We start from the raw sequence: 27,529 nt of genomic DNA, 5'->3' as shown, positions 1-27,529 counted from the left end.
AATAGGGCAGACCAGGGAATGTCATTTGCTCAGTTTTGGTGGCTTCTCAAAATGTATTTTTTGAGATACTCTGTGTAGTTGTGTTTTTTTATGTAGCAATTTGTAACTTGTTTTTGTTTATGCTGCATTTTACAGATTAAAATAAAAGTGTAACTGTTATTATTACTATTTATCCACTTTTCAGATAAATATGTGAAGTGGATAGCAAATATAGGAAAGAGAGGATAAAACTAAGCGTTCCCAAGCGTTGCTCGTCACACGAGCAAACCACTTTTATTTTCCAGGCACTAACAGTCCCTCAAGAATATATTGTCATATTTGCTAACGTTTTTTTAAGAATAACCCTTTTTTTTTTTAATACGCTTATACAGTTATTACTGATCAATTCTGATATTCTCCAGTGTTTTTTATTTGAGATTTGATCAGTTTATGATTACAATGGGATTTATAATAAAAGCAGCACTCTGAATGTTCTAACACAGTTTTAAATGTTAAAGATTATCTTAAATTAGTTCTATAGAAAAGCCCTAAGAAAGTATTAAGAAGGTGAAAGATATGTAAGCCTATTTCCACCACCTAAAAAAAAAATTAATCCAGCACGTTTTTTATTATAATTAAGTAAACTAGTCTCTCATTATTTTAAGATAGTAAGTCATTATTTTGAGATACTAGTAGACTGTACAGAGACAGAAGCAGGTAGGACAAAGATGCAAAATGGATACTATTATTGAGGACTACTTCAGACGTGGATTCACAAATCATAAAATATTGGTGCTTTTAGAGGAATCACACAATATCAAAATAAGCCTCTGGATCTTGCAGAGCAGGGATTGATTTAATAACACGCTTCTATTTATAATGACTATTTATTTATTTCTTTATTTATAATAACAATTTTATTTCAGATTTTTCCCATTTTCTCCCCAATTTACACGGCCAATTACCCAACCCACCCATTAGGACTCCCCCTATCACTAGTAAAGCCCCAACACACCAGGAGGGTGAAGACTAACACATGCTTCCTCAGATACATGTGAAGTCAGCCACCACTTCTTTTCGAGCTGCTGCTGATGCAGCATTGCCGAGCAGCATCACAGCATGCTCGGAGGAAAGCGCAGCGACTCGGTTCTGATACATCAGCTCACAGACGCCCTGTGCTGCAGATATCACCATAGGAGTGATGTGGGGAGAGAGCACCATCTACCCAGCAGGGCCAATTGTTGCTCCCTCTGAGCGCCGGCAGCTTGGTGGCAAAGCTGCATGAGCTGGGGTTCGAACCTGCGACCTCCTGCTCATAGTGGCAGCGCTTTAGACTGTTGGACCACTCGGCGCCCTATTTATTTATTTATAATGACTATCTTAAAATATTTGGATAGTATCTCAAATAATGAAATCGAATCTTAAAATAATGACTTAGTATGTCAAAATATTGATATAGCAGTTAACTTAATAATAATAAATAAAATAAACTTTTCTCCCAAAAGCAAACACACTTAGTATCTCAAAATATTGAGATAGTAAGTCATTATTTTGACATACTATCTCAAAATATTGAGATAGTATCTCAACATGTTAAGATAGTATCTCAAAATAATGACTTAGTATCTCAAAATAATGGAATCGTATCTCAAAATAATGAGACAGCAGTTTACTTAATATTAATAAATAAAATAAAAAAACTAATTTTCCCCCAAAAGTAAACACACTTATCTCAAAATAATGACTTAGTATCTCAAAATATTGAGATAGTATCTTAAAATATTGAGATAGTATCTCAAAATAATGACTTAGTATCTCAAAATATTGAGATAGTACCTCAAAATAATGACTTGCTATCTCAAAATAATGACTTAGTGTGTCAAAATATTGAGATAGCAGTTTACTTAATAATAATAAACACAATGCGCTGGATGATTATTATTTTGTTAGGTAGCAGGAATGAGCTTCTATTGGGAAAGAGGGCCATTATCAGCTTTTACTTTGTGAATCTGGACCCAGGCCATGAAACGGTTCAAAAGGACTACAGACCGAAAGTGAGCACACACGCACGCACGCACAAACGCACGCACACACACACGCACACACACAGAACCATCCTTCAACACACTCCTTCACATTCACACATCACAGCACCAAAAGTCATTGTGCAGAACTGAAATCTGAGGCAACCTTACAATCCATTTAAAAAGTCTTGTGTGGGATTTCTCATCCCAGACTCCAGGAATCTGGAGTTCCAGTAACTCAGAGCTCATCATGGAGTGAAAGTAAAACAGGGAGAAAGAAGAGGAGCAATGGGGAAGCAGCAGTCCTCAGTACTGGAAGGAAATGACAGAGTTGACTCGGTAGACATGGTACGAGCGGTTCCAGAACACTCGAGTGAAGTAGTTGGTGTACGGGGAGTAGTTCATTTTGATCTCGTGACAGAATCGGCCATGCTTGGAAAAAGTGTACATTTCACCTTGATCATACACCATCTAGTGGAAAACAAAGAGAGGACACACAAACAAACAAACTTCATCTACACTAAAATATTTCACTTTATTGGAAAATAAACAGGATTTAAATTTAATCAATCATTAAAAACAGTTTAGAAGGGTTGTATGCACCATTTTTGTTTTTTGTGTTATGCCTGTACTGTTTATTTGCGTGTTTGTTCTAAAGGGTATTGTGATTTGATATTTTTTTCAGTACAATAAGCAACTGAAATGTTATCTTAAGCCTTAAGGAGATAATTTTTAATTAATTGCAATGTAAAATGAAAAAATATTATAATATGACCTGGATCTCTGTTCAGTGTGACATATAGGGGTGGGCGATATGGCCCTAAAATAATGTTATATATAAGAATGTTATTTTTGCGATAATTATACTCAATAATATGCAATATATATATTTTTTTTTTTTTCAGGAATACACTACTGCCACAAAATGAAAATTAAGTTTTATTATTGCATACAATATATTATATGGCACTCCCCTAACTGAGACATTAAAAAATAAGATTTGTAACAGAAGTCAATGATTCAAAACGTCATGATAATAATAATGCACTCCAAATATCTCTTCATATATCCAGAATTAAAGTAAAATAAATGATACTGGACAGATATAATCTGTCTCTAGTAGATATATAATGGGAAATGAGAACAGTGTGAATTTTTCTTTTGCTAAAAACAGCAAAAAAGTAGTATCCTGATGTTATAATTAGGGGTCACTGATACGGTATGGTATGGTATGATGGGCCACTTTGCTTTCCGACCTGCAGTAAACGCACCATCTGAAAATGTAATACCTACAGCCAATTTCCTGAAAATTTAAGATCATTTAAGACCTTAATTACTCGGATTTTAATTTAAGGCATTTTAAGACTTTTTAAGGACCCGCAGAAACCCTGCAGCATGTAATGAGGTTACGTGTGGGTGAAATTACGTTGCTGGAGGGAGAGAAAGAAAGAGAGAGAAATTGTGTGTGTGTGTGTGTATGTGTGTGTGTGTGTGTGTGTGTGTAATGGAGATCTACTAACATGGCCATTGGCGTAGTCAAGCAGGTCTTTGATCCTGCAGCCTCTAACGGGACTCATCTCATTACACAGCTCCTCTTCTATAATAATGTAGCTGCTCTTCTGAGCAGTCAACAGCTTGTACACTTCCTCAGCAGAGCGCATAGCATACACCTGATACGTCTGCAACACACACACACACATGCAGAGAGAGAGAGTGTGTGTACAAGAGAGAGAGTGTGAGAGAGAGAGAGAGAGAGAGAGAGAGAGAGTGTGAGTGAGAGAGTGAGAGAGAGAGTGTGAGTGAGAGAGTGAGAGAGAGAGTGTGAGTGAGTGAGTGAGTGAGAGAGAGAGTGTGTGAGAGAGAGAGAGAGAGTGTGAGTGAGAGAGTGTGAGTGAGAGAGTGAGAGAGAGAGTGTGAGTGAGAGAGTGAGAGAGAGAGTGTGAGTGAGTGAGTGAGAGAGAGAGTGTGTGAGAGAGAGAGAGAGAGTGTGAGTGAGAGTGTGAGAGAGAGAGTGTGAGTGAGAGAGTGAGAGAGAGAGTGTGAGTGAGAGTGAGAGAGAGAGAGTGATAGAGAGAGAGTGTGAGAGAGAGAGAGAGAGAGAGAGTGTGAGTAAGAGAGTGAGTGTGAGTGAGTGAGTGAGAGAGAGAGTGTGAGTGAGAGAGTGAGTGAGTGAGTGAGTGAGTGAGTGAGTGAGTGAGTGAGTGAGAGTGTGAGTGAGAGTGATAGAGAGAGAGTGTGAGTGTAAGAGTAAGAGAGAGAGAGAGAGAGAAAATGTTTAGAGTGTGTGTGAGAGAGTGAGAGAGTGTGAGTGAGTGAGTGAGAGTAAGTGAGAGAGTGATAGAGAGAGAGTGTGAGTGTAAGAGAGTGAAAGAGAGAGAAAGAGAGAAAATGTTTAGAGTGTGTGTGTGAGAGAGAGAGAGTGAGTGAGAGAAAGAGAGAGAAAATGTTTAGAGAGTGTGAGAGAAAGAGAGAACATGTTTAGAGAGTGTGAGATAAAGAAAGAGAGAGAGCGTGAGAGAGAAAGAGAGAGAGAGAGAGAACATTTGTTTAAAATTCAAGACCTCTCAACACTAAAAACCAAAAACAGTAAGTTTAGTATTGTTTCTAATAGTATATTTTAAAAGTGTATTGTACAAAAAACACTTCAATCATATATTGCTTAAAGAAGGGGGTGAATTTTAACAGACTGTGTTAATGTACTCTCTACTGCAGCATTTACGTATTTACACACAGCACATTCACACTTTTATCATAATAACTAGAAAAAGATACAGAAACACAGAGAACTCTGAACCTATTAAAAGTAGAAGTCTTTAGAGAAATTACATATATATACAAATGCATGCACTTACACTCTCACTCCTCTGCAGCAGGTTGAGGTCTGTATATAGAGGCAGGCTGGTGACTGGCCACCCTGTGCAGAGTTTGACTGTGCCCAGCAGTGCAGGACTACCAGCAAACACTGCTGCCAGAGGAGCCTGACTTCTGCAGCAGGAAAAGAGAGAAAGAGAAAAATCTGCATCATGACCATCTTTGTTTTTTTTGTTTTTTTAATAATAAGAAATGTACATTTCTTTGCTGGTTACACAAACAATTATTCCTGTATTCATTCCAACTTTATTGAAAAATGTACATGAAAATGACTTTTCAATGAATTCAAGGCAAATTTTCATGACCATACGATTTTTGAAACATCAGTGCAGACATTTGTAGACCAAATTTCCATTACTTTTATTAAAAACTTTCTGAGCATTTTTATTTTTCCAAAACTTATCCAAGCCTGCTGCTATTTTCTATTTTCAAATTCCATGACTTTTCCAGGTTTTTCATGACCGTACAAACCCTGACGATAGCTAAAAAAAAAAAAAAAAATGTACTACTGCAACAAAATGAAAATTTTATTTTATTACTGCATATGATATGTTATGGCACAACCCTAACTGAGATATTGAAATATATAAGAATTTAATCAGATTTGTAACAGAAGTCAATGATCTAGAATGTCATGATACCAATAATGCACTCCAAATATCTCCATATATCCAGGATTAAAGTAACATAAATGATACTGCACAGATATGATAATTCTCTAGCAGATATATAACAGGAAATGAGAACTGTGTGAATTTTTCTTTGCTAAAAACAGCAAAAAGGTAGTACCCTGGTGGTACCGTGATAATTAGGGGTGGGTGATATGGCACGATAGAATATCATTCATATTCCGATATTATTATGTAAGATACAATATTGCACATCCCTAGTCCAGAGCCTTCACAGAAACACTAGGTGGAAAGCAGCAACTTAGCACTGACACTTCACCCACCACATGCCCCTAGAGCTTTGTGACACACGCACCACCTGCAGCATCTGCACAAGGTCCCCCCTGTGCCGCCCTGGAACCCCAAACCTCTATTTTAAGCTGATGTCCGTAAAATTGAGAGTGGGTAATTGCACTGAGCATGCGTAAGAATCATTTTAAACCGGGTGGATGTAATGAATATGATTCCAGGTTATGTTCAGTCAAAGAGAGATTTCTCTGAGTGCTCAGTCAGAAACTTCACTCTTTCGTTTCTTTGGTTTTACTAGGGGTAAATGAGATACTGAGCTCTGAGGTTCCCCTTCTGAAGTCTCCATTGCTCCACCAGCCGCTCAAGTTCAGTAAAACTGAGCTGGATCCACTTTTAGAGGCTGCAAGTTTGATGTAAGTACGTAAAAATGCATGATATGGCCAGAAGAACTCCTGTGAAAAGTGACCAGACACCCACCTTTTTAGAATGAATATATTAGGCTTTGCAGGGATGGTCATTCCAGCACACTGGTACCTTTAAACACAATATTTTATCTATGTTCTTCTCCACTCAGATATGCTTCTGCTTTCAGTTTAAAAAACATTATACATGGACTGCCAATTTAAACAGAAGTAATCTGTCCATCATCTTAGCTAGTACTCACTTTGTCTCACACAGTGGCACCTGAAGACATAACATGCGCATTTCATAAAAAAGGAAAGGAGTTATTAAACTCACTTAATCCAGTTCATCAGCTCCACAGTGTCTGGATCATAAAACTCCTGCACCTCCGTCAGCTCAGACAGCACACGCGGGAAATACTGCAAAAAAAAAACAATCCGCATGTTAAACACTCCATATAAACAGTGATAAAACAGCAATTCCATTGCTACTTGTTGGGATAGAGATACACAGTTCCAATCAAAAGTTTAGACACACCTTCTCATTCAATTTTCTTCGTTGTTTCTTTATTAAAATAATTTTCTACAGTGTAATATTAACACAGTGGCATAAAGTTATACAAAAGCAGTGTGTACGACTGGTGGAGAACATTCCAAGATGCATGAAAACTGTGATTAAAAACCAGGGTTATTCCACCAAATATTGATTTCTGAACTCTTAAAACTTTATGAATATGAACTTGTTTTCTTTGCATTATTTGAGGTCTGAAATATCTTTTTTGTTATTTCAGCTATTTCTAATTTTCTGCACATATATGCTCTAAATTATAGTAGTTTTATTTGGAATTTGGGAGAAGTATTGTTTGTAGTTTATAGAATAAAACAACAATGTTCATTTTACTCAAACATATACCTCTAAATAGCCAAATCCAGGTTTTATGTGGCAATGCTGTATGTAATTCACATTAGAGAAAGTGGAATGCTGCCATAACCAGCTGAACAAACCAATGGACAAACAAGCTAATTAATGGCTGATTGGCAGAACAAACAGCAGATGCTTGCTCGGTTTGGCTTGGCTCACTAAGTTGCCAAGATTTGAACAGCGAAATTCGAGGGGAACAGGCAGATTTGTTAATGCTCTGTGTGCAGAATACGCTGTTCTTTTAGGAATGTTAGCTTTTTAGAGGGCTTTCAAAAAAAAACATTTCACAGTAAAAAACAAACAAAAAAAAAAAAACTCAATAATAATGAGCCACATTTTTGAATATCGTGAACGATAATATGCAGCATATGAATATTTAACAAAATTACAGATATTTCAGAACAAGGCAGCGAGGATGGTTTTATGGTGTCCATAGAGCACAAACATAAATAAAATGCACAAGCAGATAAAGTGGCTAAAGGTTGAGTATAGGTTTAGAGCAAACCTTGTGGGACTAATAAAGAACACTAATAATCAAAAATATCCAGTGGGCCTTTATGATCAATTACAAAAAATAACAGAGAGAGAAACTAATACTATGAGATACTCAACACAAAATTGTTACACACCACCATGAGCTTAGACCAATTACATGTGTAAAACGTTCATTTACAGAGCCATTAAATAGTGGAACTGCTTGCCTATTCCACTACTCAACACTAATAGCAAAACAAGGTTTAAAAAAATGAATTAAAAAACATTATCTAAAGGTCATGAACGATAGATGAATTTCTGTCTACATGCAGAATGGGGGCTATAAAGATTTGAATAAGTAATATATGAATTATACAGATTTAATAATAGTAATTGGCAGTCATGCCAGTCATTTTCTTTATAATTTTCTTAATCCTACTATCATTATATTGTGTATGTATTTTGTATGAATTTGTGTACATCTAGTATACAACTATATGTTGTACTTGTCTTTGTTTTGTTTTGACTGCATATTGTTTTGTTTTGTTTATTTATTTATTTATTTGTATAGAACTTTTTTGGTATGTGCATTTATCTATGAAATGTGATTTTCATTTGTTATGTACGAGATGTTGGTTGGACCTCAGGAAGAATAGCTGCTATTGCAACAATAAAACAATATACCCTGAAATATCGTGCCATATTACCCACCCCTAATTTTCACATCAGGGTACTACTTTATTGCTGTTTTTAGCAAAAGAAAATTCACACTATTCTCTTTTCCAATTACATATTCACTGGAGATAGATTAAATTGGTCTAGTATCATTTATTTTACTTTAATCCTGGATATATGGAGATATATGGAGTGCATTATTATTAGTATCATTTCATTCTGGATCATTGACTTGTGTTACAAATCTGAAAAATTCTTGAACTTCTGTGTGTACCATATCATATATAATATGATATAAAAATATATTTTTTATTTTGTTGTAGTTGTGTATTATACAATAGTTTGTCATATCATTAAATATTTTGAGAATCATCATCATAAAAAAAAAAATAATATTGTGATATTATTTTAGTGCCAAGTTATAACTCTCAAGTTTCAGAACTCACCTCTCTCCACAGGCTGAAGCCAATGATAGTCGGTACAGCTGTGCTCAGTATTAGTGCCTGAGGGAAACATCACAAACAAAGTGTTTTCATCAGTGAGAAATTGTGAACAATAAAACTGCGTAAATTAAAAGCCAAGCAATCACACATTCACTTGACCATTAATGAACACTCACCAGCACTACAGGATGAACAGACCTCAGCCTGATCCATCTGAACACAGTCATCCAGAGCTCTGGAGAACACACACCAAATGCAGTGAAGGCACACACGTACGGCGTCCAAAGGTACTTCGTCCTACAGTGGGGGGTGGTGGGGGGACAATCGAAGACGATGATGAGAGCAGGACACTGAACCAGGAGACTCAATATAAAACATCTGCTGCTAATAATGATTCAGAGATCCCAGCAAACTGATCAGCATCAGAAAGCCTGTGATTGTTTTAAATTAGAGTTTATATTTCAAATTTTTATATTTATTTATTTTTAATGTATTATTAGTTTCGTTTTTTATTCTAATGTTATATGTTGATTATGTTCTTTGTTTTTTTTTATTAATTGTATAATGTCATATTCTTATCACTTAGCTTTACTTTTACTATGATCTTTTTCTTTATTTTATATTTGATAAATTCTTTACTTTTTATGTTTGAATTTGTTTTTATGGTCTTAGAATCTTCTATTTTTTTCTTTTTACATATATATTTTCCTCATATATGTTATATGTTGATTTAAAAATAGTATTTCTTTTATTTTATTGTTTTATTTCTTATTGTTTTTAATTTCGAATTAAATGTTTTCAATCCCTTTTATACTGTAAATGCTCGGCAACAATGTAAATGAGGGTCACCCTTAATGTATTCCCAAGTGAAAATAAATGTTGATTGATTGATTAATTGATTGACTGGGCAATAAAAATACTATATCATGATATCTAAAGACATTTTCATGATACAGAATATTTATCACGATGCATGTAATGACAGTCAAAATGCAACAGTAGCATCAGAGCCTTAAAAACTAATATTCCAGTTCTTTCCCAAACTGAGAACAGTGACTTTAATTTAAAATGTTCTGTCCTTCATCTAAATAAAAATCTGGACAATTTATGTTCTTTATAATTAAATGTATGGTTGGTTCAGTGTTCTTTAATTTGAGCTATGTCGATATCCTTAATTTGCTAGGACTCCACATGTCCGTATTACACACTTGACTGGCAGCGCTGTGCAGTGCATAGCCTTATTACTGTTTTTTTCTGTGTGTTTTTGCACGTAGACCATAAGCTCAATATAAAAAAAATCATTTGTTTAGAATTTATTCTCTATTCTTAAACCATGTTAAATTATATTTCATTAGAGGAAAGTCATTTAGACATCATTATTGTAGTCTAATCCTAATCCTAGGTCTACATAATGATTTTTATGTACCTACTCTGTTACAGAAGCACACTTTGTTGCAGTAACATAGTTTAAAGATAATTCTTTATTCTTTTAAATGCAGATAACTAAGAGGGTATGTTATGTTATGTTTCAGGAAAAAATATATGTTTCACTTGGTTATTTAAGATGCTGAAGCCAAAATAAAGCATTTTGATTACAATATTATACCTCTGTTTTTGGTAATTACCTGTAATTGCAGGAAACTAAAATCATTTTGTTATGGAAAAATGCATTGTTTTACGTTGTTTCAGTTGCTTCAGAAAAAAATAATACATTTCCATTTTTTTTTTATCATAAAATATGAGATCGAATCGTGATCTCAGTATCGTGAATCGAATCGAATCATAAGCAGAGTGTATCGTTACACCCCTAGTGTTTCAGTAGGAGTGTAATGATTACAGTAAGTGTATTTTACCCCTGGAACATCATGGCGAGAGCTCCGAACAGCAGCGTGTGGAGAACATGGTAGATCACATCTGGGCGTTCTCCTATTCGCCCGTCCTCCATCCGCACGCTGCCCTTTAACCGCTCACCACTGCAAACAATGACAAATATTCAGGGAAGCACATTTGACCAGTCCCATTCTGTACAAATCCTGATATCTCTTGTTTACAATATAGCAGGTATAACAATTATACAACAATATAACAATTATGATTGGCAGCTGACGTTTTCCAAATGAATTCTAATTGTATATGAGGCTGCACATGAAACTCTTCCCCAGCCTCCATTGTCTGCAGTAGCTAGGAAAAGAAAATGTTCAGAAATGTTCAGAGTCGATCAGGAACTATAAGTAACTATAGGTTTAAGTAGGATCTCCGATTGTTTCCGCGTTTTACAGAGATATTAAATATACACTAAGGAAGCACGGTGTGACAAACTAGCACAATTCGGCAAAACACCGGTCAAAGCAGCGCTGTTCGCGTCAGATTTTATAATATAGAGCGGACTTTGGGGCTTCCACGTGGTGAAACTCCCCAGCTGCATTGAAAACATTTAAGGGCTAACTTTATCTAGCACTCAGTGCTGTATATTTATAACTAAGGCTGTATCTCTGAAAACATTTTGACATTTGAGTTTTAGAGTTGTAAAATTGACTGTGGGGGGAAGACACGTAGGCATTCTCTGCTGCAGTGCTGTTAGCCAATCAGAGGTGATATATTTGCATGTATGAATATTTATGAGCAAGAGCAGAAATCCTGTCTTTCTCCAGAGACCTCTAATTCAGTGATCTAAAGCAGGGCAAAATAGAAACACCTGAGCACTTTTTTCACAAAACAGTTCACATGGCAGAGACCACAACTAGACATTTTAAAAAGAATGAAAGAAGAAAAAAACGATGGAATGAGACCTTTAACATGCTTTACTGACTGATCAATCATCACAATTTCTAAACTCAAATAAACAGCAGACATCCAAGCCATATATCATGCAGCCTTTTCGCTAAGCAATTTGGAATTTATGCCAGTATGAAAAGTAAATAAATTAATAAAAAAGTAAAATAAAATAAATTGTAAGAGCCAGAGAAGGAGTATTTTATTTGAAGAATAAATTAGTTAAAAGGGTTAAAATATGTCGAAAACACGTCATTTCTACTGCATGTAAGTTAGTAGTCAGATTGCTGTTAGATACATTGGAAGCAACACAGTTTTTGACTGCCCTATATCGAGTCCAGTCTAATGTTTGCCTTTGTTTTTTAGAAGTAAACCTTAAAAAGAAGATTCGGACTCGCCCACGTTTTTTCAAATACTGGTTGTTAGACTGACGGCAAAAGGTGGTACAAAAGGATTTGCAGGAAACGGAGTGCCACTACATAAATAAAAATGCAAATAAAAACAAATGAATCTGCCAGCAAACACTAACACAAACACACACAAAGCCCCATAGATACCTGAGTCTCCTGTAGATGGTCTGCATGGTTGAGATGAGGCACACTAAAAGCACCAGGACATAGAAAGGCAGGACGGAGGCCTGGGTGAGGCGCAGGAAGAAATCCTGTCCTGGGGACTGAAAACCCTCCTCACACAACAGCAGGTTCGGGATGAACTCCCTGAAACAAACAACAAGGAGAAACAAAGACACTGATCACCAATTACCATACTTTTTATATATATTTTTTATAAAAATATTTATAACACACACATAAGTACACAAAAGTCATAAAAGCGTTTTTGTCAAGAGCTTGAAACTCACGTTGTTGTATTCAGTCCAAACTTGACCTCCAGAAACTTCAGTATGAAGTCATTCTGATTTGTTGGAAGAATTTTCTACATAATAGGAGAATAAATAAACTTTAGTACTCTCTCAGGAGGGACAAATCATTTTTTTTTTAATTTACTAGGGGTGGGCAACATGGCTCTAAAAAATATCAACACTTCAGGATATTCTTGCAATAATTTTGTTTTTTTTCTTGGTGACAAAACTGATTTTTTTTATAATTTTATATTTATTTCAGGAATAGCTTACTAAAACAACATAAAAGTTAAGTTTTATATGTTTTTTGTAGAAAAAAAACATCTGTAAACTTGTCTATTTTGTAAATTACAGATACTTGCATAGAATCTTTGGTTTTTAATATAATAATAATGTAACACAAGTATGTAAAATAAAAAAACCTTCACAAAAAAAGTACCACAAAACTTAAATGCAGAATGTGTCCTGCATGCTAATAAACTACAAACAAACAATTATACAAATAAATGTAAATAACCCTTAAAGCAAGATAAAATGCCACTAATATCATTTTTATTCTATTTTTTCACCAATAAAATAATTATGACATTATAACTGTGTGCAACACGGTATGAAACCCCACCCCCTAGTGACCACCTTTGCTTAAGAGGACTGCTGTTGTCATCTCACCTTAACTAGGTAGTTAAAAGTGATGCCTGTGGTGAAGACCAGGTATAGATGCAGCACAATCTTCATTAGTCTCGCCACCAGGGGGCCCATTTTCATGTTTTGCTACAAAAAAAAAGTGCAGGCTGATGAAAGAAATGCAAAGAAACTGAAGCGCTTAATATTTTCATATCTTGTGTGTTTTGTGTTTTGCCCTTAAGACCGATCACAGCATAGGATTAAATTATGAAACACTGTGTTTCTTTTTTTTTTAAATCAAGAAGGAAAAGGAAACTACATCAATCATACAAACAAAGTATTGTAACTTTAAACTGAGAATTTAGTGCAATTCATAAAAATAGCACAATCTGACAAAATGTTTTTTTATTAAACCTTTAATTTAACCAGGTAAGTCATTAGGAACACATTCTTATTTACAATGAGAGAGAAGGGTACATCAAAAAGGTGAGGATAAAAAGTAAAACAAGACAGAGAAAGAGCAAGCGGTGGAAGAGAGAGGAGAAAAAAAAACAGATAAAACTCTCAGTTAACAGCAAAACAGAAAGTGCAAGAATGTTACCTGCAGGTACCTGGCCAGCAGGCTGGCTATAAGCAGGCTGAGCAGAGGGCAGGAGAGCAGACTGGGCCTCTGATATTGCAGAACATAGGCCAGTAACAAGGAGCTCAGGTACACCTTATGAATGTCTGCTGTCTATATACATGATAGAAATAAATAAGGAAAATTATTTCACACAAAACATCACTCTGAACATTTAGGAACACTTCATTATTAGAGTTGTAAACATCTGATCTCAGATATGATCAGAATTTTTACTATCCAGGAAATTACTTAATGAACACTAAAATAAATCTAATTCAATGTGACTGAGAAGCAATGCTATGATTCAAGTTCATTTTTTGATCACTGAATAGCATATACATGAATGAAAGAAGTATTTATACACTGGTCAAACATGGAGAGGAAAACAATATATTTACAAGCATTCCAAAAATACTGAACTGATGAAAAAAAAAAACACTTTCCATTTACAAAATGTCAGCTTCACAGGAGAGTAAAAAAGCCAAAGGAGGTCAATGTAAAAAGACTGTTTCAAGTAAAATTGAAGCATTTCTATTGCTCTATGACTCAATGACACAATTAAAAAAAAACACCAGCTACAATCACATTGTCAAAAAGTAAAAAATTACAAAAGTATTTGAGTAAGAATTTTTAACCATTTGAAATAAAGCAATCTATGTGCCATTATTTTTGTTCAAGCCATATTTTGCAATACAACCAATTTATCAAAAATAGTTATTAAATAAACATGCATATTTACAGTTGTTTGTGTGTGTGTGTGTGTGTGTGTGTGTACCTTGCGAGGTGGAACAAGGTCGAAGCAGTCCAGCAGTAACAGTGCGACTCCCTGTACAAACAGCACATAGTGGCTGTGCTCCCACATCACGATGAAGCTGAACGTGGTCACACTCATCAGCAGGTAACAGAACATCTAAAACACACACAAGCCATCAGACTTACGCAAAAACATAGGCAAAACACAAACAGCCCTGTCAAATCCACAGCATGCACCACATGAACCATACATATCTTTGCAGTTATGCAGAACCTTTGTTTTTAGAGAATTTCTATTGGTTTTTAAAAACGGTCAAAAAGAAGATGTCAATAGGTTAAAAATAAAGAACAGAAAAAAAGGTTTTACATTGTAATATTGTAACATATTTCCCAGCTTAAGCATTTCTGTGTCTTAAACACATATATCCTACTCCTCCCACCCTCTGCCTAAAGACTATTCAGTCTTTGGTAGGAGTGAGTCAAAGAGTCTGGGAGAGTCGACGGGTCGGAGAGTTGAAGAGCTGAAGAAAGAACTTGGTTAGCCTGGATACTGCCAGGGTTCTGAACTTTGAACAAATCATCTCAAAGCTGTAACAACTTCCTGCACTGACAGTCTCTTAAGACTCCTTTCTTCTGCCATCTACATCTTTTTTTGAAGGATAGGGAAGATTTGCAAAAGTGCACTAACAAACACCAGGGAAAAATAAAACCAGGGCTCATATATGAATTCATCCGTCATGACTGTCTTCTGATCAGTTCTCACCTCTGTAGCAGAGCTGATGCTGTTGCTCAGAAAGCCGGTCAGAGCGGCCACTTGGCAGGAGAAGTAAGGGAGGGCCCAGTTGTCCCGCAGAGGGATTGCATAATCCACTTTAGTCGTGTCCGGCCTGCAGTGAAGAATCAAACAGAGGAAAAGCAAAACTCAACCAGCTCACTCACATTAGAACCCAGTGTACACTGCTTTTCCTTCACTCTGCGCTCCTACTCGTCCCAAACCAGCTGGGTTGAGTTTTTATGCCAGGTGTTTGTGAAGGACAAACAATGTCTTTCTCTACTACATAATTGCAGAAGTGTTTCTTCATAGTTTTTAAGTCTTTAATGTGAATCTAAATGTAGTAAATTAAACAGGGGGCCCTCATATTAGAACGTGCACAACTTTACATGGCCAGCAGATGGCACTATACTAGGCCAGAGAAGACCAATGGAAAGAAACTCTCACACTCTCTCACACTCTCTCACACTCTCTCACACTCTCTCACACTCTCTCACACTCTCTCACACTCTCTCACACTCTCTCACACTCTCTCACACTCTCTCACACTCTCTCACACTCTCTCACACTCTCTCACACTCTCTCATTCATGTCCAATTCATGCCTGTCTGTGTTTGAAGATGCTTGACTAAGAACCAACATTTCCATGCACAGCAGCATATAAACAAGCCCTCAGCTCACAATTTCCTGGTTACCATAGTGATAAGGCCAGAATATTGGTACAGCTGTATTTGGAAAAGTCCAACTGAAATTCTTAATAAAATCATTCTAAAATTCATCTCTACATTTGAACATCCTATGATGTTATGTCCCCTCTGTGTTTGGATTTGGCACTGATGAAAAGGTGTTCTTGTACTTGTTAAATTAAGAGACACACACTTTATTTTATCGTCTGTATGTGCACAGCTTATACTGTTTCCCTGGACTCTCTATATTATTGTTTTTGTATTTTTTGTAAGTAATATAAAACCCAATAAAACAATTAAAAATTGAAATAAAATAATACAAATAAAATAAATAAAATGGTTTCTCTGGAAAAAAAATTGGTTTCACATATATTTAGCCAACTGATTTTACATAGACTGTTCACAGCATTAAACTATCCTTTTTAATTATCAGGTATATATTAACAGACAACAGATATATTAAAATGAATGAAAAATTAAAAATAGCTTAAATAAATGAAGTTTAAAGTAGTGTGGCAGGCATCACTTGATCCTTTCTGAGACTACAATAAATACATCAGGAAGTGTCAGTTCGAAATAACCGTGGGTATACGAAAAATGGACAGCAGCCGTGAGTTCCTAATGGTGTTCCTAATGAATTAGCCAAACGCACCCACAGACCTGCAGCATTAGGTGAAGAAAAAGAGACGTGTCTGAATAAAGTGAAATCTAGGTGATAGGCCCAGGGAGCAGCCCGAACTCACTCAGAGCTCTTAAAATTCTGACAAAAATATAGATGAAACTTAATGTATAAAATAAATAAAATATAAAAGAAATATCATGCTTAGGCAGAAAATCAGACTTGGGCCATTTCACCTGCTGTGTAAATGTAGTCTTTGTGAACACATATTGGTAAAGCATTCAAAGGCATGATCTGAGCTTGCTGATACCTGTTTACTTAAATGAGTCTCACCTGTTGATGATGTACCAGGCTACTGTGAGCATACCCGCCACCCAGGTGCCACTCATCACCCAGCTGCAGATGAACAGAGCAGTCACATACACTGCCTGCAGGCCAAACACCACCCCTATGTAGAAATACACTGGCTCGATGGCATTCTACAGTATGAGAGAGAACAGGGAGGAAAAGAGAACTGCTTTTATGCATCGTATTGTTTATATTGACTTTTTTATGTCAATGGAACATATCGCACAGCATTCCATCACTAGCTGTACCACCGTCATGATGCATTTTATGAGTAAACTTTGATTTGATTCATTTGAATGGACAGAGTAAAAACGCTCCAGCTAAAAAGTTCAGCAGAGCTCAACTTTATTCAAATTAATACGGCAGCTGCACTGTGTTCAGCCAATCAGAGAAGAGCAGGTTGCGACGTCACACACATACAAGCCTTTCACACACAGAACAGGCACCTTTAACCACAGAAGAGAAGCTGAAAATTACAGTGAGATTTACTAAACTAAATCTCACTGTAAGTTTAAAATATTAAACTTATGATTGTCTACATCAGTTGCTACATTTGAATATCAAAAACGTCACAGACGCCCACACGGGGCGAGCCGAGAGATCTGGCACGGCGACATGCGTTGAAGAAAAGTGCCAGTGGACACGTACCGCTTGCTAACTTAACTGTACTGGCAGCTGATGTTCAAATCCAAGTGTGTTCAGTTGTTATAAGACATAGATTAAGGAGGTACTACTTACTTACTTACTTACTTACATGTACTATTACATGTACTATTAAGGCTAGTATAAAAGGGGGACCCATCCTCCTCCAGTCATACAACTTATAAACATAAGTTAAAAACTCATTATACATCCACATAGGTCTAATATATTCAGTTGAATAGCTATGCCAGCAGTTAGTGTTCATATAGTGTTCTCGCTAGTAGAGAGTGAGCAACTAGTTTGAGGCAGGTGGCAAAAACTGGACGGTGGGCAGCTGATCTGTGGTGGGTGACAGAGAAGCCTGACTTCCAGAGACATCACAGAGACTATCTGTCTGGCTGGGCAGGTGACACTTAAATGCAAACGCGAAACACATGCCTGGGGAAAATCTTACAGAAAATGTACAAATACATGCAGAGAGCATGCAGTATCAGGTATCTGACCTGGCTGCCAATGAGTCTGTAGAGCAGGCTGCTTAGGAGTTCTGGGTAGAGTGAAAGCTGCTCAACTGCATTTATGGTCTGACCAGAAACCGTCCTGTTATCCCGTGTAAGCTCATATACACCTGCATAGAGACAGAAATTAAGGTTAGAGATCAGATCACTGAAATAAAGAAGTCAGTTGCTCAGCCGAGAACACTAACTGCTTTCTCTCAAATAATGAAGGGTAGATACATTTAGTCTATTTGAATGCAATAACATTTTATGTTTTTTCAAACCGCTGTGAGTGCAGGGATCTTGCACCATTTTAAATGTAATTTCTTTGGCAGAAAATAATTAATTGTCTTGGAAATCAAAACGTAAATGTTCCCCATTTGTTGCATGAGCTCTTTTGTAGCTTCCTGCACATATGGGGAGAAGAGATTATAATCAATTTAATTGTAGTGATGATGTCTATAATACTACTACTACTACCAACATTACTGCTACTTCTACTAATACTACTGAAAAAAACATCTTCTCAAGAAATTATCAGTGTCCATTTATGATTATCTGATTTGGCCATATCTTTAAAAGTGGTGCTTGATAACATAAAAATGTTAGCTAGTCCTCCGCTAATGTTAGCTAGCTCTCCGTTAACCTTAGTTCTCTCCCTGGTAACGTTAGCTTACTCACTGCTAATGTTATTATATTAGCTAGCTCTCCGTTAACCTTAGTTCTCTCCCTGGTAACGTTAGCTTACTCACTGCTAATGTTATTATATTAGCTAGCTCTCTGTTAACCTTAGTTCTCTCCCTGGTAACATTAGCTTACTCACATTAGCTTACTCACTGCTAATGTTATTATATTAGCTAGCTCTCCGTTAACCTTAGTTCTCTTCCTGGTAACGTTAGCTTACTCACTGCTAATGTTATTATATTAGCTAGCTCTCCATTAACCTTAGTTCTGTCCCAGTTACATTACCTAACTCGCCGTTAAAGCTAGTATGTTAGCCAGCTCACTACTAATGTTAGCTAACTCACCTCTAATGTTTGTATGTTAGCTAGCTCTCCGCTAATGTAAGCTAGCTCACCGATATCCTTAGTTTTCTCTCTGGTAACGTTAGCTAACTCGCCGTTAATTTTAGTATGTTAGCTAGCTTACCGCTATGATAGCCGATAATGTTCTCTCCCCAGTAATGTAGCTAACATTAGCCGCGAGGTAGCTAAAATACTAACGTTAGCAGCAAGTTAGCTACGTTACTGAGGACAGAACTAACTCGACTAACATGAGTATGTTAGCTAGCTCACTGCTAATGTTAGCCAGCTCTCCATTAACCTTAGTTCTCTCCCCAGTAATGTAGCTAACTTTAGCCATGAGCTAGCTAACATACTAATGTTACATACAGCATACAGTGAGTTAGCTACGTTACTGAGGACAGAACTAACTCGCCGCTAATGTTAGCTACGTTACCCGAGAGAGAACTAAGGTTAGCGGAGAGCTAACCAACATTAGCGGTAAGCTAGCTAACATAGTAGAGTTAGGGTGAGTTAGCCACGTTACTAAGGAGAGAACTAACTCACCACTAACATTTGTATGTTAGTTAGCTCTCTGCTAACCTTAGTTCTCTCCTGGATTAGATGTTTACGGTGGGCCACTGTGATTTCCCACCAGCATTAAACACACCGTCTGAACATTTAATACCTACAGTAAATTCACAGTAAATTTAAGACATTTATTAACAAAATTTATTTAAGGACTTGCGGGATATGATTGCAACTATTTACAAATCATTTTAATACAATCTTCCAGCAGAAGATAGCATTTTCTCTCTACACTGGACAGAAATGCAGTGGAGTTTTACATCCTCATTCTATGGCCTGACGAATCAGTAAATCAGTTAAAAATAAATAAATAAAAACAGCTCTAAAGCACAAAGTAAAGCAGATCTTCTAGCCACTGAACCTGAGTGTTTGCTGGCATCACATTTACATTAACACATGAGCACATTTAAAGAGCCTAAAAACAGTTAAAAACTGTATTACCCCTCTCAAATGATGAAGCGAAGAGCATGTGTTTATAGTAGTAATAATAAAGCCCGCTGCCGCCCTGGAAGGTAATCTCCCTCTCCATCTCCTATGGGGTAAAAGATAAAGACTATGAAAATCCGATCACCTTAGGACTGGATAATACAGAGTAATATAATACAGGAAATTGACAAATCCTGCACCTAACAGCTGGGGTTATGCATAGGGCTCAGCCAGGATCTACTACTCACTCAACTAACAACAATAGCAAAACCACCACAATCTGATACTGGCTCGACAAGAATCCAGAAGCACAGCCTAACACTATGTTCATGGTCCATTGCCTCAACTGCCAAGTAACAGACCTACCAAAAAATAACCTATGAACACACAGAATCCCTCCTTAATCTAAGCTCACTTCCTTTAACTATGGCAACAACACACTTACCTAAGCACAATCACACACAATAAATCACATTATAAGTTGCGTGAGCAGAACACAGCAACCACTACCATCCGATACTGGCTCGACAAGAATCCAGAAGCATAGCGAACTATGTTCATGGTCCGTGCCTCAACTGCCAAGTACTCAGACGTCTACAAAAACTCATAAGACAAATTATTACAAGAGCAGGACCACACCAATCCCCTTCATCCAAACTCTAACACAAACTTCAGTGCAAGCTCTTCTCAGGGGTCATCAGGCAGGCACCTTCCTTCGTCAGTGTTTCGCTGAATTAGGCCCACGACACCTCCAGAAGGCTCAACAGTGAAGTCTGGCGTCCCAGACCCACCCCCCTCCAAGCTTGCTGTAGAAGCACAAACTCACTCCCTTCCCCACACAGCCTCAGCCCTTCTGAACCACAACCACTGACTAGATCTTTCAGCTACATCTGACAACTCCTTCACTACAGTCCTTAGCACACGACCTCTAATTCCGAATTAAGACAGCAGTCTTGTGGCAGACTTCGCAACAAAGCCTCTAGTACCTACCTCTACCGGTCTAATATACGCTTGCCACCCACGCTCTCTCACCTCAGCCACCAAGTCTGTATACTTCAGCCTTTTCCTTTCATAAGCTCCATCTACCTCGTCTTCAAACGGAACAGTCAGTTCTATAAAATACACTATCCGCTTACTTTCAGAGTACAACACTACATCCGGCCTCAAGGTTGTAACCAGAATGCACTCTGGGATCTGCAGTTTACTACCTACATCCACTAATAACTTCCAATCTCGTGCATTGGCCCACTTACCAGCAGTTTTCAAGCACTGTGCTGTTTCTCCACTATGCTGCCCCTCACGCACAAACGTGATTACCCTACTGCAACCTACCACGGGCATGTTATTAACTTCTAACCGTTTCTTATCAAGTGCACCTGCAAGAGATCTAAGTACCTGATTATGCCTCCATGTGTAGCGCCCCTGGGATAGACTCACCTTACATGCCGACAAAATGTGCTTCAGCGTGCCACTTCCTGCACATAGCTTACAACTTGGATCCTCACCCACCCACTGAGCAAGGTTTTGTGGCGTTGGCAGAACATCATATGTAGCTCCCAAAAGAAACTTTATACGGCCTGTATCCAATCCCCATAACTCTCGCCAGGTGATTCTCCGCTTCTCTACACTTTCCCATCTCATCCACTGCCCCTGTTTACTCTGCCCTGCTGCTTTTGCCCTCCTTGCTTCCTCCTCCTGCTCACGAATAAACCCTGTAACCATACGCCTTTTCTCAGGTGATGTGGCCTTGCCGAATGCTTTCCAAGAATCACCTAAACCTAATCCTGCCCTCCCATTTTGCACCTGCCCCACAACATCCCTGTGCTCCAGTGCCCTCCTTGCGGCTTGAGTAGCTTCTCGAGCATTCCACTTTCTCCCAGACCTAGTCACTGGTGCTGTTGCTTTAACCAGCCCGTCTTTTGACCCTAACAACTGCATTTCACGTCCTACCTTAGCACATTTGAACTCCTCAACCAAGCTCGTCAACGGCAGTTCCAGCATCCCTCTCCCACACCACGCCACACTACTAAGGCAACGCGGCACCCCCAACCATGTCCTTATAGCCTTGCTCATAACCCTTTCTAACCTCTCAACCTCAGAAATCGGAATATCATAAACTGTAAGTGGCCACCTTAGACGAGGCAACAAAAAACTGCAGACACCACAATTTTAATTTACCTGGCAGAAAAGACTTATCAATTCTATTAATGGCCTCCACCATTTCTGTCCTCAACCCTTCCACCTGCTCTTTATCATTCAGTGCTGCAGTATACCACCTACCTAAACTCTTAACAGACAAAATATCTGTTCCAGTACAATTCTTTATGCAGGTTGATACAATATAATGCCGGTATCAATACAAACTATTTAAAAGTCATAAAAAACTGTCAAGAACGTCAGTAAGTGACCGATGCTGATAATCATATCACTGTTATAGAAACTGAAAATGTTTTATCCCAATGTATTTTGGTATTCAGTTATTGTCCATCTCTATATCACCTAAAACAGTACAATGAGTCTGCAAATTATTAAATTAAAGGGATTGAAAAGGAGGAATCAGGGATGAAAAACATCACACAGATAAGATTTAAGTACAGTTTGGTGGATGTCAAGCAAATTAAACCTTCATGAACAAAAATAAATGGAAGAAAATGGAAGAAAAGAAGGATTAAAAACAGAAAATCAGATGAGTGCTAGCTGTGAAAACCATTATTTTATTAACCGCAGTATTTCATTCCACATCAGGACCAAACACAAAGAAGATGACACGTGTGAATGCAGCTTCTTCATAGGCATTTTTGCGATTTAAAAACAACTAGTAATACTGGCCTGTCTTAAACTGCATCACATAAATAATAATGCAATACATAATTATACTAGCACAGCATTAATTATTGTAAAACCAAGATACAAGTGTGCATAGACACCAACCACTGCAGTTCAGTAACATTACCTGTCTGCTGGAGAACCAGAACTTTCTCTCGTGGTATGTAGACAGATAAACTGCATACATCATCCCACAGGTGACTGCAGCGAGGCAACCGATGAACACCTTCACTATCCGCTGAAGAAGTACAGCTGCAGGAGGAGGAAACAGAAAAGAGAAAAAGAGAGAGACAGCAGTCAAACCATGGTAAACATGCACACCGTAACCAGGTCACAGATGTTTTCAGACTTTACATAATACCTACAACATGCAACATCTAGTGGTATTACTTCTGACATTTACTCAACATGTTCCATCATCACCAGTGTGCAATATTAGCACTGATGGTCCAATCGCATCAATGAGGGCAAAACACACAGGACTAATCACATGGGAAAATGACACTACTAAAGCCCTATCCGGACACACAAGTGTAAAGGCTCCCAACTGATGAGACACACAGTGGAACTGTGTTCTCTGGAATTATGGAGCTCCATGCTGTAATGCTCTTATATAAATGCTAAAATCTAACAGGAAAAAAATCCTAGATAGAAGACAGTTACTCCAACAAAAGCAGGTTAAACTCTAAATTAAATTCAGCCTTCAGAAATCAGAAGTCAGATTCAGGAGTCAGGAGGCTTGATGTTCCGACTGCTACTTTATTCTCATGCAGACAGAAAAGCATAAACGGGCACAGCTTAGTTGGTTAACAGTGTCGACATTCTGTTGGCTACAGGTCCCCTGTTCCTCCTCTCTCTGTCCATCTGACTGTCTAAGACATTCTGGAGGACCTTCAATATATTGGAAACTGCCCTGAGCACTGCATGGGGGTGCAGGAAAAGGAAAGATAGGCATTTAGACAGGAGTATGCTGGGGATGTAAGTGGGGGCACTTGGGGTGTAATCTTTGGTTGGGATTTTCCCAGAACAATCAAAAAGACTTATAAACCAAAGGAAGGGGGGGGGGGGCAATGTCAACTCTGCAGATATGATGAACAACTCTCTTTAGGTGTTTTAAGGTTGCAAGGTTGTTATCAGTGTAAAGGGAAAAGAGGGTAAGGAAGTGACTAAATTAGCACTGCAGAAGGGAAATTTCTTAAGAGACAGAGCAGAATCTCTCACGGGAAAACTGAATATACCAAATTGACTGCTAACTAAATAATTAACTAACTAAAGAATAAATAAACAATTTATCCAATGGTGGTTGAGAAGAAACGGAATCAAGACGGAACAGACAGCTATAGTGTTTCAAATAGATAGGAACATTTCTAAATTCAAATAAAAGTATCAAAACTGTTCAGCAACAAAGCACACCCTTTCCTATTAAAGCATCTACTTACTTTTGCTGTTTTTCATTGCGCTCTTGGCTGAGCCTGTGGTCTGCACTTTTTCCTCCTCTGTCCCTGTGGGTGAGGCACCGCCCACATTTCCAGCACCTGATCCGGACTCCTCAGTTATAGTGCTACCACTGTCTGTGTGTGTCTTCTCCATTGTATTAATGGGCTCGGCATCTTCAACTCCATTGGGATGGTCCTCATCTCTTGAGAAATCATCTGAAAAGTGCATGGAGGGGGGTTAAACCTCCATTTTAACATGAAGTAAAGAATATAATCTAATGAGATACTTCTCCATTAGCTTTAGTAAACCAACAAGCTACATAACAAGATTCTGGTGCATGTTACCTTACTTACCAGCTACACCATTGTGGTTTTGTTGGTCTACTTCAGATGCAGCATCTTCTTTCTTCTTCTCTCCTTCTCTTTTTCTGGATCGCAGTTCTGCCATTTCTAGATCAAGATTGGTCAGGGTTAATAAGATTCAAACATGAGACATTCAAAGGTTTAATGTTAGCACAAATCTAACTTTTAAAAATATATATCCTAGGGTTCTAAACATTATCAAAGCTTTGTGTATCTCTTGCTTCTAGTCTCTACCAACTAGCTATGGATATTTGGAGTAAACAATGAAGCACTGTTGTAAGTTGCTCTGGATAAGGGTGTCTGCTAAACACATAAATGTAAATGTAATTATTTTGGTAGCCGACTAATCTGATGATATTTTTTTCTTTTTTTGTGTTCAAAACATGCCCTCAATTGCTTAAAAATACAAGAAAGAGATTTAAATAGGATTAAAATTCCTTTAAATGCTCAGAATAAGTTTAAAAGTAGAATGTTCGGATATTTAGAAAGTTATAACGTAATCTGTTGTTTTGTGCACTCTTGGATGCAGAGTGTGAACTGTGTCAGGGAGCCCATCATCCCTTTCCCTTTATTTATCTGTACCCAGCACTTGGTGTAGTGCGGTCCTTTAACCCTTGTGTGCTGGTCATATTTTTGTTACTCGTTTACTTTGTTACTTGTATTTAATTCAGCAAAATTAAGCAATTTTACATTAAAATGCTTTACACATGCTTGCTTCACCTAAATTGCAAGCAATATAAACAGCTTACATGGTTAATATTTGCCCTTTACCTTTCTTATGTTACATTTCTTTCAAAAAGTGCTGCTCTTTTTTTATTAGTTTTTTAATAAAATGTAAAAAATGAATTAAACTCAAGATATGAGTAGAAAATTTGTTTAGTTTCAAATTTACAAATTAAGCAATGTTTATTAGCCCTTGGCCAAACATACTGTATGTAATATAAATGTGTAGGGGGGGGGGGTGTACAGTGTGTGTTTATCGAAAATGTGTTTTGAAACATGTTTTTTTTTTTTTTTTTTACAAAAAATGAGCCAATGCCAATGAGTGTGAGTTAGAATTTTTTTTTTTTAGTGTCATTTGATGAAAAATGAAAACGGGTCCCACAGACCCGAACACCACACAAGGGTTAAACAAATTCTCGATTATAATCGAACAGCTAAACCTGAGGGCGCTGCAGAGGCAGAAATGACCACACGCGATAATATCGGCAACATTTTTGAATATCGTGAACAATATTATACCCTGAAATATCGTGCCATAACACTCATCCCTAATTATCACACCAGGGTTCTACTTTTTTGCTGTTTTTAAGCAAAAGAAAAATTCACACATTTCTCATTTCATATTAAATATCTACTAGAGACAGATTATATCTGTCCAGTGCCATTTATTCTACTTTAATCCTGAATATATGGAGATATTTGGAGTTCTGTTACAAATTTGCTAAAATTCTTGTGTTTTTTTAAATATCTAAGTCAGAGGTGTGCAATATCATATCGTATACAATAATAAAAAGTTTTGTTTTGTTGCAGTAGCGTTTTTTTTTTTTTTTTGTCATATTGCCAAGAGTATCGTTATCGTGATAATACCATGAAATATTGTGATATTATTTTAGGGCCATATTGCCCACCCCTAAATTAGGTGTTGATGTATTAATTAACCCCATAACAGGACAGGATTTTTGTTAATTGTCTGCCTGAAAAGCAAGCATTACATTAAAAAGCTTTGATGTTTTATTAGAAACATTGTAATTGTAATAGAAAATATAAAAAATAATATTTAAGTAAATCTGCAAATGTCAAAATATAATGAATATAAGCTCTTTCATGAACTTTAAAATTAATATTTTCCTGAACACAAATCACAGGTCATGTCCTCCAAACCTTTAGCTTATGTTTGTCTAGTTTTTACGTCTATTTTCAGACCTGCAAAATTTGTGTTGATTCCTGTTAGAACTGTAATTATTAGTTGCATTAGAGAGTGAACAGGCAGCTTCTCCAGGTGTCCTGTATGAGGTTTCTAAACCCTTTAAATTTTCAGAATGTAACTTAAATAAGTCATTTTACTGCAGAAATACTATTTATTTGATATTTATTCACTGTTACTCTTGTGCAATAATACTGGTCCACCCTACCATAATCATATCTCTATGCACTAGATGTATATATATTTTTCTTTTACTATATATAATTTTTAAGTATCTTTATATATTTTCCTGCAATAGTTTTTTGTATATATAGATTTATCATTATTTGTTTATACCTTTTCTGTTTCTCTGTCCTTTACTCTGCACTGCTGTAACATGGTAAATTTTTCCCACTGTGGGATTAATAAAGGATTATCTTATCTTATCTTTTGTATCACCTACACCTGTAGCCCGTATACAGGACAAGGCATTTTAAGGGGTTAAGGTATTTTGAAGGTTGAAGTAGCTTCAGTGTGGTCTTTATTAGCCACCTGAAATTAGCTATCGAAACTCTCCATTCCACCTTAAATGCTGCAGCAGTTGCATACTAGCATTCAGTAGGTACAAGGCTAAAACTAATGCAAAATTTAAGGTGGAACGGAGAAGACAAATATGACAACTACAGCTATGCAATTAGCCACTCAAACCTGCTGTAAAACAACAATAGAACGTAAATAAATAAAACAGCTATACCTGCATCCCCCATCAGCCCCTGGAGAAGCTTCACACCAGACCTGCTTCCATGTTTTATGGCTTTAAATGAAAGGTTTATCGGCTAGGCTAGCTGTAGCTGTAGCTGAAGCTGAAGTTAAGGTCTTAACGCTAGCTATGTATCCAGTTTGACGCGAAACTAAACCGAATTAAACGCTGTTTCGGCTCAGGTTCATGTGTTTGGGTTCTTGTTTAACAGCCTATCCGGTTTAAAAGCCCCATTAATGCTGCTTTTTTCTAATAACCTCTAAAAACTAAACCCAAACAAGTTCATCCGGCGATTCGACTCGGGCCGTCTCAACTTTGCAGAGCTG

At 37.1% G+C, this 27,529-nt stretch overlaps 1 protein-coding gene across 1 annotated transcript; it reads right to left on the bottom strand.

Annotated features, from left to right (window-relative positions):
- LOC103027344 (dpy-19 like 4) lies at positions 1-27,529 on the bottom strand. Its single transcript, XM_022671984.2, has 20 exons — positions 27,198-27,529; positions 24,529-24,624; positions 24,178-24,390; positions 22,866-22,990; positions 19,928-20,018; positions 17,907-18,028; positions 16,747-16,892; positions 15,100-15,223; positions 14,359-14,493; positions 13,563-13,694; positions 13,007-13,108; positions 12,338-12,411; positions 12,036-12,194; positions 10,560-10,679; positions 8,883-9,003; positions 8,710-8,766; positions 6,530-6,612; positions 4,856-4,988; positions 3,524-3,682; positions 1-2,474 (listed from the first exon to the last, which is right to left on the bottom strand). The coding sequence occupies exons 1-20, from the start codon at positions 27,208-27,210 to the stop codon at positions 2,310-2,312; spliced, it is 2,370 nt and encodes a 789-aa protein (XP_022527705.2). The 5' UTR covers positions 27,211-27,529; the 3' UTR covers positions 1-2,309.

Source organism: Astyanax mexicanus, chromosome 2 (genome assembly GCF_023375975.1).
Source record: "Astyanax mexicanus isolate ESR-SI-001 chromosome 2, AstMex3_surface, whole genome shotgun sequence".
Classification (NCBI taxonomy): Eukaryota; Metazoa; Chordata; class Actinopteri; order Characiformes; family Acestrorhamphidae; genus Astyanax; species Astyanax mexicanus.
The sequence above is the reverse complement of the archived record's forward strand: the minus strand, read 5'-3'. Positions and strand labels throughout refer to the sequence as shown.